At 34.7% G+C, this 18262-nt stretch overlaps 2 protein-coding genes across 4 annotated transcripts in view; one reads left to right on the top strand and one right to left on the bottom strand.

The window, feature by feature from the left end:
* The window catches only part of LOC123566567 (translocon-associated protein subunit beta-like), a 59934-nt gene extending 58836 nt beyond the window's left edge, over positions 1-1098 (bottom strand). Inside the window, exon 1 of one of the 2 annotated variants that reach the window (XM_045360796.2) lies at positions 1020-1098. Coding sequence is in view for 1 of the 2 variants with exons in the window: in XM_045360795.2 (XP_045216730.2) it covers positions 830-853 (24 nt within the window). In the remaining variant the exon portion in view is untranslated. Of the gene's footprint in view, positions 1-829; positions 869-1019 lie in introns of those variants that run through there. The other variant, XM_045360795.2, reaches the window with a different exon arrangement.
* A 6051-nt stretch (positions 1099-7149) lies between these two features.
* LOC123566569 (beta-1,4-galactosyltransferase 2-like) overlaps positions 7150-18262 on the top strand; it is a 42989-nt gene continuing 31876 nt past the window's right edge. Inside the window, exons 1-5 of one of the 2 annotated variants that reach the window (XM_045360797.2) lie at positions 7150-7401; positions 10128-10909; positions 11639-11799; positions 12156-12227; positions 17147-17334. In XM_045360797.2, the coding sequence (XP_045216732.2) occupies positions 10180-10909; positions 11639-11799; positions 12156-12227; positions 17147-17334 (1151 nt within the window). In that variant the 5' untranslated portion in view covers positions 7150-7401; positions 10128-10179. The remainder of the gene's footprint in view (positions 7402-10127; positions 10910-11638; positions 11800-12155; positions 12228-17146; positions 17335-18262) is intronic. The other variant, XM_045360798.2, reaches the window with a different exon arrangement.

The following is an 18262-nucleotide window of genomic DNA, read 5'->3' as shown; positions in this document are numbered from 1 at the left end:
TGCTTTGATAGGACTTTACAACTAATTTAAGTAACTTTTGATAAAATTACAACCAATAAATGCTGATTACACCCATCGACTATAAACATATACATACTACATAGACAATACGTTAGTAACGGGTCGCATTTTTTTTCATATCCGACCGTGAGAATACTTTTTCGTCTAAAATTAATCTTTATAATAAAGAAGATTTGACAGTTCGTGTTGTGTTGTGAAAGTGAATGGATGTAAATTTCATTTTCAAAGTGCGGACTGATCTTCAATAACTTCAGTAAGACAGTATGTTCAATGGATGTGTAAATTAGGTTTCTTTGTCCGTTGTTGGTATTTAGCTATGGCTTTCAAGTCACTTCTACCGTGAACTTGTAAAACCTTCCGCAAGAACTTTTACGGAAAGCTCTACCGGGAAATTCATACTTTCGATAAAACGTCGGACTATATGAAATGTCAAAATCTTAAAATATTGAAGTCCGACGTTTATTTATAGAACTAGGATAACATCAGTAACATTTCATGACTCTATCTGGAAGACAAGTGACTTTTCTACAAAATAACACCCAAATGCTGTTTATGAAATGGTTAATTTGTTACTGGGAATAAAAAATAAAACAACCCCTTATGCCCCCGAGAATATGAGAAAACAAGATACATACATTTAGGATTACTTGATACCATTTGTTATTTAATACAATGATTTTTTACCTAATAAGTCCTTCGTCGAAAAGCAGTTTGTCTTTTGAATGAGAGGCAGTGTTAACATAGAGAGAATGTCTCTCAATCCAAGGGGAGTCTCCGATCGGCGATCTTTAAATTATTTAAGTCTTACCCCACCCACTGCCACGTCAAACATGGAACTTCAACTTGATAAATGAAAATTTTAGTTACTTTATAAAACTTAAAAAAAATAGTTATAACTAAATAAATTCTAACACAACATTTACTTTATTTTACTATGTTTGAAGTTTAATCTTTATCTATAATATTAGATATTTCTAGGATCAAATGCCACGACTTACTTTGCCGGTATTTCGTCCGCTTTAGTAAGAGTTCTGTCCCTTCAACACGGATACGTGCAAATCAGCAATAATAATTTTTACAAGCGGTGATTGTGGGCTTATACCACTAATTGACTACTGTTATCTTAATTTTTAACGTTTCAATTGCTAATTAATTGTGTGACTTTTAAAGTTAAAAAATAGTAGTGTTTCGGAGTAAAAAAAATGTTGTTTAAACCCGTTACCTTATTTTTTTGGGGTATAATATAAAAGTTTTATAGTGAAAACACGTATAAAGAATTCCTGGCTCTATGTTATGTTTTGTTATCTGATGTCACTTTTTCAAAAGTTAGTCACTTTAAAGTTGTTACCTTGTTACCTTCATCTGTTACGGAGCGCCTGGGCCAGATATGACCCTTAAGCTCCTCCGATCTTGTTCTCTGTGGGGATCCGGATGAAAGTCTCTGTTGGGGTCTGAATGAAAATCTCTGTGGGGGTCCGAATAAAAATTTTAAAATTACAGTCATAAGTAAAGCACTGTTGGCAGATACTGTTACAATATTGAAAATCTTAAAAACCATTGCTTGCATACACTGTTCATAGATCTTATTTGTGTCAAATCTCTTATCTCTCCCTTTTCTATTCAATTTAGTCTTGAAAGATTGAACACTATCACTCAAAACAATGTTTTCATCTAGTTTGTTCCAATTATCAATACATCTGATGGGAAAGGTGTTTTTCCTCAGAGTCTTGTCAACAGAAGGTTTATAAATTTGGAACAAGTGCCCGCGCGTTGGGTTATCATTGAAAGTAAAAAATATTTACATTTCGGAATTAATGTTTTCAAATTCGTGGACAATTTTGAAGATTTGGATCATATCGAAACGTTCTCTTCAGTACAGAAGTGTCGATGGATCAGCCTTTCAGTATAGGATTATCCTCTCAACTGGGATACATTTGAATGATTTTCGTGTTGCTCGTCGCTGAATGTTTTCAAAAGGCTGCGAGTTCTTTTTAGTACAAGGATTATAAACAGTTACTCCATAATCGACAATGGAACGAATCAAACTTTTGTAAATAGTAAGAAACAACTGTGTGGTCATACAAAAAAGGTCATACAAGCAAAAGTTCGTTTAATTAATTCTGTAAGTCTCTTTGTCTTATTGACAACATATAACACATGTTTGTCAAACTTTGTCCCTTTATTACCTGATGTACACTGTACTTTAGAACTATGCATTAATGTTTAGCATTTTGCTATCAGCAAGGTTGATGAAAACCTAGAGATCAATGGTGATAATTTAGAGTTTACCGAACCTACTTGGGATAGGAGTATGAAAAATGATTTTGTTGGTAATTTTGACCAAGAAGATATCAATGATGTATTGTCTGTGATGAAGAAATTTATCTTAGTGATAGTAAGGTTTATAGTAATGATGCCATTAACAGTATAACCAAAGACGTTACAAACATCATTATTAAAGTGGCTCTAATGCTGCTAGGAAATGTAATTTCATTCAGAAAAAAAGGTACATTGTATTTCTGAACACTATTTCCTTTAAACCACATAAGTCATGGTTTGATAATAATTGTAAAAATCATAGGCAGGATTATTATAAAAGTAGAAATACTTATCGGTGCAATAAGACTGCTATTAATAGAGAATCTATGGTCATAAATAGTAAAAAAATACAAAAAAAAATAGTAAAAAAAAATTAGAGATTTTAATGATCGGGTTTCACAGAAAATTAGATGCCTTAGGAATACTGATCCTAAGTCCTATTGGAATCTTTTAAACAAATGTTCTGGTGAAAAAAATCTACAATTCAAAAAATCTCTAGTGAAATGTTTCATGAACATTTTAGCAATTTAAATACAGATTTTGAAAAGCCAGATGATATTCCTGAAAATATTGATTTTATTATGATGATATGCTTAACACACCTTTCTCAGTACTGTACTTGAAATTGAAAAGACAATCAAGCCGTTGAGTAATAACATGTCTTTGATGTTTGACAATAATTTGAACGAGTACCTAAAATGTTCATACTAGTATGTTATTGAATGTTACATCAAAGAATGTGCAAACATTGAAAAAATTAGCTTGTTTTATAAACTGTGCCTTAGAAAATAAGAAGTAACATAATGTGAAGTCTTCTTTAAATTACAACGATTACGGTTAAAAAATATATTAAGACTCCTGTGTGCATGAATCACAATCGCGAGTCTATCTTATGATATATATAGTTTTAGCTTTCATAATTGTTGGTGTACTTTGATATACGCACAGCTGATATAGTCTTTAATTATCATAATGTCACTCTCGTTTAATCAATTGTCTGCATTATATGGATGTTTGATGTTTATATATATGTATATGTATATGTGTGACCTTGATATATATATATTTTGTTTAAGGATGAGGAGCGTAAGCTCAAGTCTAAAAAATAAAAGATTTGTTCTGTTCTGTTGTTCTGTTGTTCTGTTATCAGTATTTTGTAATCTGTTCAATATTATTTTAGACTCGGGTATCTTTCCCGATATTTGGAGTAAAGGTATTATTCTACCTTTGTACCGTACAAAGAAGAATAAGGGTAGCATTAACAACCCTGACAATTACAGGGGCATAACTATATTAAGCTGTTTATGGAAAGTTGTTCACATCTCTATTAAATACTAGCCTGTAACCTAAGGTTAAATAATTTTTATATATCAACAATATATTATGTGAAGAACAGGCTGGATTTAGAAAGCATTACAGCACTGTTGATCATATATAATATATATATATATATATCCAGCCTGTTCTTCACATAATATGTTTTGTCAATAGTAAGAAACTGTACTGTACATTTGTGGATTATCGCAAAGCCTTTGACTTAGTCAATCGTATTTCTTTATGGCGCAACTCTTTAGGTTACAATATTAATGGTAAATGTTTTAAAATTATTCTCAACATGTATGAATCAAACAATACAATGTCCGATTTTTTGTGAGTCATACTGGTGTTAGACAGGGTGAAAATCTCTCTCCTGTTCTTTTTTCTTTATTGTCGAATGATTTGAATAGTTTTATGTCTAGTAAATTTGATGGTCTTCAGCTATTATCTGATAATGTTAGTCAGATGTTAAGTGATAATGATGTTGAGGTTTTCTTTAAATTATATTTGTTATTATATGCTGATGACACAGTCATCTTAGCTGAGAATGCAAATGACCTCCAGTCAGCTCTTAATGCTATGTCAGAGCACTGTACCTTACAGGGGCTAAAGGTTAACACCGCTTTTGGTCAATTCGGCCCCCTTTTGGTTAACACCGCAAAGACCTAAGTTGTTACACTTTGGAGAAATAAGAGAGGTATACGTAATGCTCCAGTGTTTCAATTTGAGAGTAATATTTTAGAAATTGTTGACCACTTTTCATACCTGGGTATTCAATTTTCATCCAATGGCATGTTTGGTAGAACTAAAGCTCATTTAGTTGATCAAGCACGTAAAGCTATGTCCGCTGGTTTTAGTAAAGTCAGGAAGTTGTTTTTACCTATTGATCTGTAGTTGGATCTTTTCGATACCATGGCTACTCCTATCATCTTGTACGGTTCCGAGGTATGGAGGGAGTGGGGGGGGATATTGTTGATAAATTTCTGTTGAAATATTTGAAACTTATTTTAGATTTGAAGCAGAGTACTCCTAATAATATGCTGTATGGTGATCTTGGTATTTTACAACTTTCAAGTCGTATTAAAGGTAGAGTGTTAACTTTATGGAGCAAGATGATAAACTCCAAGGAAGATAAATTTTGTTATATTTTGTACACAGAACTTGCCTCTCACTGTCTCAGAGACAAAACAAGAAATTTAACTGGTTATGTTATGTAAGAGACAGTTTGGATTCTCTTGGTATCTCTAATTATTGGTTAGATCAGAAAATCCATTGTCTTAACTCCTTCAAAAATGTTGTTAACACCAGACTTAAAGATCAGTTTATACAAAACTGGAACTTTTCTGCTAATAACTTAAGCAAATGTTTAAATTATAGAATGTATAAACACGAATTGATATCTGAAAAATATTTCAACCTTTTACCTTTTATCCTTAGCATTTCACTTTGTAAATTCAGATGCATGAATCAGCTGTTGCCAGTAGAAATAGGTAGATTTGAAAACATTGCAAGAGGACAAAGAACTTGTCATCTGTGTAACAGTAACTTATTCGGAGATGAATTTCACTAAATACTTCAATATTGATAGAAAGATGAGTACTATTATAAATATCCAAATGCTCTCAAATTTTCGAACCATATGAACAGCGACAATAAGAATACTTTGTTAAAATTGGCTGTGTTCTGGAAGGAAATTATGTCTCGTTTTAGATAAATGGTTAGCATCGTGTGAGTCGCGCGTGCCGCGGTTGCGGTCGGTGTGGATCCGGGCTGGCGTGCAGGTCTGCATGGTCTGGTCGGGGTCCATACTAGTCGCTTACGACGGGAGGTGTGGCTCGGTGGATCGTGGGGGTGCGCTGGCTAGTCTGGGTTCGTATTGATCGTGGGTGTGGAGGGTTGGTATCCTCAGAGTGCGGCTCATACCAGTTCTCATCCTCCACAATATCAGTTACTTCAGCAACTATTTGTCATGTTTTTTCATGCCATTCTGATTTTGTTACTATGACTTGTTATTGTTATAATTGTTGTCAGATACCCTTATGGGCCTTGAATTGATTAATAAACTGTAAAACTGTAAACTGGGGTTACGCCATAACTTAGTGGACGCGACCATCAGAATATAAAAACAGCGTCACCTTAGTTATGGCGTAACCCCAGTTTACAGTTTTACAGTTTATTAATCAATTCAAGGCCCATAAGGGTATCTGACAACAATTATAACAATAACAAGTCATAGTAACAAAATCAGAATGGCATGAAAAAACAGTTAAAAGTGTTGTTTTACATCTTGTATACATCTATATGAAAGCCACATTATTGTAAATTAATGGGAAGTGCCCACATAATTTTTAAGATATTTCCCGTTGATATGCCTATGTAATTAATTGTTATTTCAAATTCTGGAAAGAGGAATAAAAGAAAAAATAATTCTCTCTTCAATCTCTTTAAGCTCTTTTAGCTCACCTGAGCCGAAGGCTCATGATGAGCTATTAAGATCGATGAATGTCCGTCGTTCGTTTGTCTATCCGTTTACATTTAGTTTATTTACACTCTACTACCCACAATTTTGAAACAATCTTAATCAAACTCGGTCACACTGTTTTTGGTTACAAGACCTCGGATGAGTTCGATTATGGGCTAGATCGGATCAGTTTGTTTAGTGTTATGTGCCCTTGTATATAGAATGTGTATGGCTTCAAGATCTTGGATGAGTTTTTTCTTCACCAATCCAAAACATATTTACATATTACATGTATTGCCATAAAATTTTGAACGAGTTCAATTGTGAACAAAATCAGACAAGTAGGACCAGAGGTGGTCTCAGATTATCAGAGTAGATAACTCTGGACTGATTTCATTTCAAACCCTTTGTCTTTAATTAAAATGAACATATTTTGGTAACTACTTGCATGATTGGTTCCAAATTTCATTTATGTGATCAAATGAACTCAGACAATCAGAGAAGCCAATTCCAGAAGGAATTTTTGACAAATAACCTCCCTTTATTTTAATTTGAATGGATCAAAGGAATAGGGCCATGTTGGTTCTCTTGCTTTCCTATAGCAATTCATAACTTATACTGCAGTTTGATGTTTTATGCTATTTGTCAGCTAATTAACTTTTGTGTTCTTCCCTAAGATATTGCATGTATTAATCCTGAAACATTAACTCGCATTATGTTCAACCCTTTTCTCTGGTTATCTTCATGATGTGAACGTGTCTTGTGTTACAAATATATTGATAAGAGCACAAGTAATATATGATTAAACTATATAAGCGTGACATCATTTCTTGGCGCCTATCTGTGCACGATACAGCACAAAGCGTTCGTCCGACATTGTCGGTGACTATAACATGATTGCTATCCCATTGTCCGATTTCTACTATCTTACTGAAACATGAATTATCGATCTGTAGGAATACCGATTAAAAGTTAAACAACTACGATTCAATCTGTATTGTACTTTAAGTCGACTAAAATGTATCAAATTTCGGAAATGTATATTTATATATAGGATTTAAGAACATACACAATACATTTTTCTCATGTTATTTTAGGAATTTATATATTTTCTTCCATTCAACAATATAAAATCTTTTTTTTACCGCGCAGCAAGATCTGTACACAGGTTTTAGTTAAAAAAGTTATTAAACGTGTCAAAATTGCGGTACTGTAGTATTAGCGCAAAGTACTGGTGTTCAAGTTAACAATGGATTGACCGCGTATGCACATTGAAATCCAAGGTATTTAGGATATATATTTATTTCAGTAGTTAGATATACTCTTTAAAGTACTATTTTCTTGTGTATTTGTTGTAACGTGAACGACTGGTTTTGGTTGTCGGTTTGTAATGCCGGGCGATGTACCGACATCTTGACATTGACACGTTTCACACGGTATCAAGTCAACTCGTCCCCCAGTCAACTCGTCCCCGATTTGGTCATTTCGTCCCCCAAAATTTGTCATTTCGTCCCCCTTATGATAAAATTTGGTCAACTCGACCCCACCACCTTTTGGTCAATTCGTCCCCCTTTTGGTAATTTGTCCCCCTAAATATATGTGGCATTTTTTTTCGTTTTTTAAATGATATCTTTGACTTTGAAAATTGATATTTAAAATCGTGAGTTTTGACGGAGTTTTATTGGAAATGGTTAACTTCAATAATTAGGTTGGTTAAAATAATAAAAGAAATATACTGAAAATATAAGACATTTTACTGAAATAAAATAGAAATTAAATACAAGGCCTTTAGTAATAAAAATATGATATAACAATAATCATAGTAAGAAAAGAGAAAGCAATAATCCTTCTCCCTGATCATAATAAAGTTTTAATTAGAAATATAATAAAAATAAATAAACAACTGATATCTGACAGTATTACTAAAGGTAACCAACATGCTTAATATTCGTTTTTATCATTAAGATTTAAAAAAGAACTTCAAAAGTCGGGGGACAGGGGTTTCTAAAACTAAAAGAAAAGGTAGAATGAGCCTATATCTATATATCTAACGAAAGGTGTTAAAGGTTATTAATCACAAGTTGTTGATTGACTGAACGAATTACGAACAGTTATGTTTATTTTTAGCATTAAATATACTTATTTGGAAAAAAAAAAAACAAAAACAAAAAACGACTTAACTTATCCTATTTAGAATTTTTTTCAAAAATACGTATATTTATTATACAGTAGATGGAATTCTAAAAACATGTTGATTTTTTAACGAAACCTATTTAATGATCGAAACCTAGGCTCAGTTTGTTTTAAAAGGTAAATCGTTTTGGATGACATTGGGCATGGGCGGACAGGGGAGTTGGGGGGTGGTGGTATTGACCTCCAAGTGTTTATGAAATAACGGACAAAAGCGTACGAATAGCGATACTTTATTTGAATTTTTATCGCTTGAATTTTCAAAACCCATCAAATGTAGTAATTTTCGCCAAAATTTATATTCCAATACTACAAACGCAGAAACACTTTTTGAAAAAAAAAAAAAAAAAAAAAAAAACACTTGCCAGGAATTGTTTACATAACTACCTACGGTAAAAAGTCTTTTAGTTTAATTTTGACGTTTGACAGTTCAATTCATAGACTCATCTGCCAGTAAGGTAAATCTGCATGATTTGCATTAGAACTACTATCTGTTATAACTACTCAGAATGGCTTGGTGATTGCGTGTTGCGTGGCGACGTTTTACAAAAGCGGCTGGAGTTTAATACTCTGACGACTCAAGGTGTCATCACCGTCATTTTATAGCAATATTTTTTTTTTCATTATTATTTCCATGAACATACACATTTCATTTTAAGGCACAATACCATTCATAACAGCTGTAATTTTCACTAGCTGTGCCTATACGTCACATTTAGGGATAACATACAACATAGTATATGCCCCGGTCATAGTGTCACGTTTTAGTCACCACGAATAGCTACGTTGGGAATCGTGGCTACAACGAATGTCAACGTAGAACAACTTGGCCGAAACGTGATAAAACGTGACAAACCATGAACAGGAAGTTTTAATTTTGGACATGTTCATAATTCGCTGCCGTTTTCTAACAACGTACTACAACGTGGCAACAACGTGGCGAGAACGTAGTACAACGTAGCAAAAACGTAACAGAACGTGAACATAGTGCGTCCAGTCTGTTGATATGCGTTATATCTTAAATATGTATCACTTATTAGGGACTACAACTTTGTGTTACTAATATTAATTATTATCCCACATACATGTATATCGTACCAACTCGTACAGAGCGTTGCAAAAAACCTCACTGACCTCGAAACCGAACCATACCTTATTCCCAAGTATATAATTACCATATTCGCATTTTTTCCTGCACTTGTTTAATTAGTAGGTCCTGCCTGTAGTTGTGTCATGCGATGAGAAACACGAAAGCATGGTATAAGGACACCTAAAAGGTGACAGAGCGTCATTTTCGTACCCGCTAAAATGAGCAGAAAAAGAACACGTCGACTTAATTTAGAATTTTGATTTGTTGTTATTTTGTGTGACATTTGTTATGTTCAGCCATGTTCTCGTTATATCGGCCCACAAACACGCAAACTCTCGACATAGCAACGTTTGTTTCATTTCTCATTTTTGATTGCTTATATTCCACAATAACTGCCTCTGCTGACATTTTTAATAATTAGTACCCGCTTAAGAAACAAGTCTGACATTTATTAAAGTTTAATCTTATACTATATGAAAATGAAAACCTTTGTTTCTTAAAAATCCAAATATTAAACAAAATATTCTCACGGTGGCATCCTTATACAATTTATCTATTTTTTTTCTTTGGATTTTAAAAAAAAATAACAATGAGCATTATCACATTGCACCCAGCTTACTTACCGAATGTTTTCTGGTTTAGTTAGAAAATTTCTCTCCTTTTGATAACGTTTTCTTTTAGTCATTTCTATAACTATACGTATAAATATCACTTACTAAAATCTTTCAGGTCCGGATGTCATAAATGGAAGAAGAGTCTTTGGAAGTTTGAATGTGTTCAGATGGCACGAGTGTTTTTACAACTGAGACACGCATTTCGGCCCGTTAGGGTCGCAAGTTTTTATAGCATGTTCCTAACAATTGTAATAATATTTGCTACTATATTCTACATTCAAATTGTGTCACATTTTAACATTTCTCTGGAAACCTCTGTGCACGAAACGGAAGACCTGCTTAACCTCAAAACAGAGCCAGTGATGCTTTTCACGACAAGGGGGTCTATCAAAAATAGTTTTAAGAATGAATCCAAAGCTGAGAGTGAAAAGTACCATAATATTTCGTCTTTCAATATTTCGTCTAGTCAAGTTATTCAACACGTATTAAGGTATTATTATGCATTAAGCAGTAACAGAACTTCACATAATCTGACAAAGAACTTCCTGCAACTTAATGACGCAAATAAGAATAATAAAAGTGAAATTCTGATCAAATCTCTGCTTCGTATTAACGATAGTGATAACAATTCTGTAGCAAATGTACCGGCAACTTTTGCAGAGAAAATTTCGTTGAACTCAAGCAAAAGGATAACGACTGGAAATGAAATACCCGAAGTTGCTAACGTTGGTGCTCCTTTCCTTCCAGTCAATATTTCTAGAACATTGGACAGACATAATGATATTTTTTTGAATGAAAAGCAATTCTATAGAAATCTCACAAGGAGCCGAAAGCACAATCTGCGAACGAGGAACTCAAGACGACCTAACTATTGTCCCCTCTGGCCGAATGAGTTAGGTAGGTATCACATACTTGTCTAAATCTGATGAAGTATCTAAGTTTATAGCGGATTTACAAGTAACTGTACACTTCGCCTGTTTGATTGAATATTTGTTTCTTCTATATACCACGTCAAACTTGAAGGCCAGGTAACTCCAATAAATTAAGGACCGTTGTACGTTATTTCATCAGTTTGGGAAAATGAATATAGACATTTCACTAAGGAATGTTTTTTTATGATGCACATAATACATCACATTATAGTGGCTTATTAAGGAAATTTTCTCTCTGTCACACTAGCGCAGTCGCTGCTTATAGGTACCAAATTTCGTTGCTTAACATTGGCGCGTGCGCTACAAGACACACTGAAATGTTGTTCTGCTGCTTGTCGCTTTCCAGTCCACGTGCACAATTAGACGTTATGAAATGAGTCACGGATACTATACCACACTGACTACCACTTGCGTAATTAACAATACCACCAATTACCCAGAATTACGTCTGTCTTTGTTTGTTATATTCTTTTCATTTACCATGGAAGTAACTCCGACAGGTAGTATCTATACAAATGTTTTACCCTTTGATCGGAATAGAGAATGGTTCCGTCATCAGGTTTAAATACCTGCCTAAAAATATTTGCAACATTTGTTAAAAGTATCAACAGTAACTGTTCAGCAAGGTTTTCTGTTAAATGTTTTGAACTAAATATGGCAAAATACTTATTCCATTTATGTCTTTGGTGTATAGTTGGACCGATGCCAGTTGACCAGCTTATGAACCTCACTGAGATACCAAAGGAAAACCTGAAAATGATAAAGGAAGGAGGCAAGTATAAACCGCAGGACTGTGATCCAAGGGAGAGAACTGCAATCATCATCCCGTATAGGGACAGAGAGAAAAATCTAATGGTTTGTACCATTTAGCTGTGTTTGTTGGTTGAAAATGATGTGCGTTGTCATAAGATTTTTTTTCGAAGTGTCATTTCTTCTTCTTTATCGTTTTGTATATCTAATTGTTGGGTCTTTTCGCCAAAACAACACTTCAAGTCAAACGGCAACTTTCAAGCCAAGACTTCAGGCGCCTTTCCGGGCATTATTTAAAGCGACCTGTGTAGAACTGTATCAATATTCCGCAAGCTCTTGTGCCTTTCTCACATGACGACCCCTGTCTGAACCCAAACAGATGAGGGACATGTGATTTGAAGTTAGCGACCGTAAGAGGAGAACCCCTTTTCCTGTTTCTTACATTTTTCATTTTTTTACAGGTGTTACTTCGGCACCTACACACAGTATTACAGAGGCAAAAGATCGAGTATGGAATTTTTGTCATAGAAATGGTAATTGTTCATTTTTCATTTTGTTCAGTAAGATGGTGTCAGTATTCTAGGATTAATGTTTAAGCAGTATACAATATATATACTATTAGCCACAACATTAAATTATTCAAAGGTTGATTATTAAGATGTGCACTTGTTCCTGTAAAAAGCCATATAATTTCAAATTTGAGTTATCTTATAGTAAGAACAGTTACTTTGAGTACGGATGAGTACGAAAGTATTGACTTGCTTTCAATATTTATATGAATTCTGTAGGAAGTAAGTAAAAAAGTAAATTATTTATAGAGTAACCCATATAGCTAAGCTAATCTCCCTAGGGGCCGTCCTAAACTATAATGAACAGTATTATTATCATAGTAACAAATACAAGATATAAAATGTAGTTACCATTAATGTTCATACATTAATCAATCCATTATATACAGTTAGATTAAAAACGAGGAATTGATTTCTATTGACAGACAACTGGCCCTGAATATAAAAGACTACCTTTAAATATTTCACAGTGTGTATTTAGTGTAAGTATTAGAGCGCAATGTTAAGGACGTGTTATGTGTTTGTAACTTTTGTAGAAACATTTCATTTATTTAAAATCGACACTTTAGAGATGAAACATGCCTTCTGCAAAATAGGACGCCCTTTGAATATAAAATAATTTTAAAGCTTGATCAAAACGTTGAAAATCGTCACATAAGATAGTGCGACAGGCTCATTTCTGTAATCTTACAAGTTTGTTTGTGTTGATTATAGACATTTTCCCCAGATAACTGCACAATAATCCAGGTGCGGTTGAATATGATACTGTTAGAAATCTCTGATTCTCTAACAAAATATATGATGCTACTTTTTTAAACATGTTTAATATGAGTATCCCACTTAAGATTATCTTAATGAAAGTAAATGCCAAGAAGTTTTTTTTCCGCTTAAATATCTTTATAGATAAGCTTAAGTTCGCAGTCGGCTTAAGCACGTTTTCTTTGAGCAGTGGCATTGAATTAAAATTACCTTTGTTTTATCTGTTTTTAATTGCATACCTTTCAGTTTGTCCGTAGCACATCCTTACTTTTTCTAAAATTCATCAATACCGTTCCAGCAAGATATCCCTCATTTATTGCATTCAGCCATTTATCAATCATACATGAAAGTGCTGTTTCAGTTTCATGTAAAAGTTTGAAACGTACACTGTCATGTACATGTTCTTCGATAAGTTTTGACAATGTTCGCAGAATTGATATCGGTCTATAATTATTAACATCGTCATATCGCCCTTTTTAAACAATGGTTTAACATTGCATTTTTACATCGGCCTGTAGAATATAGTGATTTATAACCCATGCAATACTTTCAGCGGATAGTTTCAATAATTGTGGCCTAATTTGGTCAAGAAAAGTAGATTTTGATGTATCCAGATTTTACAAGTTCCAGAAGATATCAACGGGGTATTGAATAATTCACCGGACTAGAATTTACATAATCAGTAGTATACTTAAAGACAATTTAGGAACTGGATCTTTTATTTTTTCTGCAATTGTCGCAAAGGAATCATTGAAAGCATTTACATTTTCTTCATCGTTTGTAACAATTACATGACTTATATTTAACATTGTAATAGCTACACTCTCTTTTCGATTTTGATTTGTGCCAAATTCCTTGAACATTTTCCCGGAAGTTTTAATATCATTTAATTCTTTTTTAATATACAACTGTTTTCTTTGTTGTCTAATCTTTGTTCAGTTTAAAAGATTTACTACGAAAAAGAAGTTATTTTATTGCTCGGGATACTTCCGAAGTACACCAGTACAGTTACGTACGCCATACACGTTTTATTTGAATTGGAGCATATTTGTTTACAATTTTTATACAACTTCTTGACTTCCTAATCCTATTTCTAACTTCCGCACTTCTGACTTCTAACTTCCACACTTCTGACTTCCAACTTCCTGACTTTCGACTTCTAATTTCCAACTTCCACACTTCTTACTTCCGACTTCTTACTTCCTTCTTCTAACTTCCGCATTTCTGACTTCTAACTTCCGCACTTCTGACTTCCAACTTCCTGACTTCTTACTTTCGACTTCCAACTTCTTAAAGCTACTTGCCAACAGTTTGTGAAAATTTTTCAACATGTTCATTTCCACCAAGCTTGTCACACACAATATATATATATATATATATATATATATATATAGTAGAGAGAATTTATACGAACTAAATCACCACCACAAAATACCAGACCAGTTACGGCAAAGCGCCTAGCAGCACAAACGAACACGCACATGCCACAGCAAGTCCGCTAACTCATAGATTAGTTTCGATGCTGCTTTATATACGAGCCCAAATTGTACTACACATTCGTACTAGTCAACATTTGCATATATATACTCAAATCTCTGTTTTCATGTCTCACAAATCAGTGGTGTGTGGAAGCCCTGGAGGGACAATTGATTTCCGTACTTCCCACTTCTGACTTCTAACTTTTGCACTTCTCACTTCCAACTTCTTGACTTCCTACTTCCTACTTCTAACTTCTGCCCTTCTGACTTCAAACTTCCTGACTTTCGACTTCTGATTTCCAACTTCCACACTTCTTACTTCCGACTTCTTGACTTCTTACTTCCTTCTTCTTACTTCTGCACTTCTGACTTCTAACTTCTGCACAAAGGGAAGTAAGAAGTCAAGAAGTCGAAAGTAAGAAGTGTGGAAGTTGGAAATCAGAAGTCGAAAGTCAGGAAGTTAGAACTCAGAAGTGCGGAAGTTAGAAGAGGGAAGTAAGAAGTCAAAAAGTCGGAAGTAAGAAGTATGGAAGTTGGAAATCAGTAGTCGAAAGTCAGGAAGTTGGAAGTTAGAAGTCAGAAGTGCGGAAGTTAGAAGTCAGAAGTCAAAAAGTCGGAAGTAAGAAGTGTGGAAGTTGGAAATCAGAAGTCGAAAGTCAGAAAGTTAGAAGTCAGAAGTGTGGAAGTTAGAAGTCAGAAGTGCAGAAGTTAGAAGTAGAAAGTAGGAAGTCAAGAAGTTGGAAGTGAGAAGTGTGGAAGTTAGAAGTCAGAAGTGTAGAAGTTAGAAGAGGGAAGTAAGAAGTGTGGAAGTTGGGAATCAGAAGTCGAAAGTCAGGAAGTTCGAAGTCAAAAGTGCGGAAGTTAGAATAGGGAAGTAAGAAGTCGGAAGTAAGAAGTGTGGAAGCTGGAAATCGGAAGTCGAAAGTCAGGAAGTTGAAAATCAGAAGTCGAAAGTCAGGAAGTTGGAAGTTAGAAGTCAGAAGTGCGGAAGTTAGAAGTCAGAAGTCGAAAGTCAGGAAGTTAGAAGTAAAAAGTGCGGAAGTTGGAACAGGGAAGTAAGAAGTCGGAAGTAAGAAGTGTGGAAGCTGGAAATCGGAAGTCGAAAGTCAGGAAGTTGGAAATCAGAAGTCGAAAGTCAGGAAGTTAGAAGTCAGAAGTGCAGAAGTTAGAAGTCAGAAGTCAAGAAGTCGGAAGTAAGAAGTGTGGAATTTGTAAATCAGAAGTCGAAAGTCAGGAAGTTAGAAGTCAGAAGTGTGGAAGTTAGAAGTCAGAAGTGCGGAAGTTAGAAGTAGGAAGTAGGAAGTCAAGAAGTTGGAAGTGAGAAGTGTGGAAGTTAGAAGTCAGAAGTGCGGAAGTTAGAAGAGGGAAGTAAGAAGTCAAGAAGTCGGAAGTAAGAAGTGTGGAAGTTGGAAATCAGAAGTCGAAAGTCAGGAAGTTAGAAGTCAAAAGTGCGGAAGTTAGAAGAGGGAAGTAAGAAGTGTGGAAGCTGGAAATCGGAAGTCAAAAGTCAGGAAGTTGGAACTCAGAAGTGCGGAAGTTAGAAGTCAGAAGTGCGGAAGTTAGAAGTCAGAGGTGCGGAAGTTAGAAAAAGGAAGTAAGAAGTCAAGAAGTCGGAAGTAAGAAGTGTGGAAGTTGGAAATCAGAAGTAGAAAGTCAGGAAGCTGGAAGTCAGAAGTGTGGAAGTTAGAAGTCAGAAGTGCGGAAGTTAAAAGTAGGAGGTGGGAAGTCAAGAAGTTGGGAGTGAGAAGTGCAAAAGTTAGAAGTCAGAAGTGGGAAGTACGGAAATCAATTGTCCCTCCAGAGCTTCCATAGTAGTGACATTTTAGTCTTTTTAACTGATTGGGACCAGAGAAGCTATATTTTAATTCTGTCTCTGAATAATAATAATAATAGTAATTGTAACTGTAAGTCTAATAAAATATTTTCTGATTTATAAATGTGCACTTTTATGTTAACAATGGAATGCATGTGCTAAATAGTAAAAATGCACGTGATGACGACAATTAAGATAAAATAGTAGTGAAGCTTCCGAAGAAGTTTCTTAGAACTGCAACAAGAAGTTGTTGAGAAAACGTACGCACATCTGTGCGCATCTTCTCTTGGGAGTGTAGCGTGAATATCAGCCAGGGGTTGCTGAGGAATAAATTGATGGCGCAGTAATAACTAATCTTGAATAATCAAAGGACAATAATTCAATAACAAAAAAATCATCGGACCGAAACAGGAAGACAATGTGCGCATCTTCTGTTAAAGTGAATTTTCATAAGAATTTTCACTGAATTCTTGCCAGTAGGTACTGAAGAATAATCTGGAAAAGAAATGGTGCCATAATATACTAATGTTGAAAAATCAAGGGGCAATAACTCAATGAAAAATCATTGGACCGGAACATGGAAATAATATTCGCATTTCCTCTTGAGAGTGACAATATGCACATCTCCACTTGGATGATGTTTCGCTTAATTCCAGCGAATGGTTACTTAGAAATAATCCGGACAAGAATTGCGGGACGAATGGAAAGATGGAAGGACGGGCGGACGGAAGGACGGACGACGAAGCGGAGAGACACATATGCTTCTCCTTTCAGTGAGCATAGAAATTACAAAAATTGTATATTTTGGTTTACTTAGAAACTATGTATTTCAGGCATACCCGACCCAGTTCAATCGTGGACTGCTTGCAAACGTCGGCTATCTGACAGCATCCAGTATAGCACCCTACACATGTTACATTATACACGATGTGGATCTCCTCATGCAAGATGACAGGAACATGTACAGATGTGGGCGTGTACCAAGACATCTTACCGCATCTAATTCCAAGTTCAAAAATAAGTAAGTCTTGCTTTAAAAAATACATTGTGGGTTGGATTTTTTCCCCAGTGAAAATACATTCTAAATGCCATATCTATTTGAAACATGTCCTAATTAAGTATTGGTCATGTTCGAAACTAGGTCGTCTGAGGTTTAAACTAGGTTGTTCGTTCAAAATGAAATTTGGTTATGATATTTGTTTCTATAAAGTTTAGGAAAAGTTTGATAAATGGGTTATCTGGGGTTGTTAACACTGTAGGTTTCTACTCGATCTTAGAATGTTTGTTTTAATGAATTATTTTTTCAGGTCAAATTCTTAACTTCAAAATCTGAGGTTAAAACTTGGTAATCAGGTAAAATCTTAAAAAAGAACAACATAAAAATTTATCTGGAAAGTTTGTTCTTACAAGACTTACTGGTCATAAAGGGTCTTAAACAAGGTCACTAGAGTCAAATAAGAATATAAAAAAAAACCTGATCAGTATGCACTTTAGCCATCTTTAGTCAGAGGCTAGACCGTATATATAAAATCTAGCCATTATAAACAATATAAAAGATAATAGATGAGGGTAGATTTCTCGGAAACATAGAGCACCACAAAGACAGCATCAGAGCAACGCATTTGCAAAGTATGCCAACAACAAAAAGAAGCTGTAACGGAAAATGTTATAGACGGGTTGCTTAAAAAATCCAACAAATACTTTATAATTTTATGCAAAATATAGAAAAATGGGAGAGGAAGGAGTAGGGTGTAGAAGGGGGGTGGGGTGGGAGTTGGAGGCGAAAGTGGAATAAGGGAATGCTACGTTCCTTAATCACAGTTGCGCATGCACACACAAATGCACACGCGCACGCACGCACGTACACACACAAAACACACAAATAGATAAACAAACCGACCAGTAAGAAATAACAACACTGTAGGGCACCACCCAAAACACACGGACGC

Source organism: Mercenaria mercenaria, chromosome 8, assembly GCF_021730395.1.
Source record: "Mercenaria mercenaria strain notata chromosome 8, MADL_Memer_1, whole genome shotgun sequence".
Lineage (NCBI taxonomy): Eukaryota > Metazoa > Mollusca > Bivalvia > Venerida > Veneridae > Mercenaria > Mercenaria mercenaria.
The sequence above is the reverse complement of the archived record's forward strand: the minus strand, read 5'-3'. Positions and strand labels throughout refer to the sequence as shown.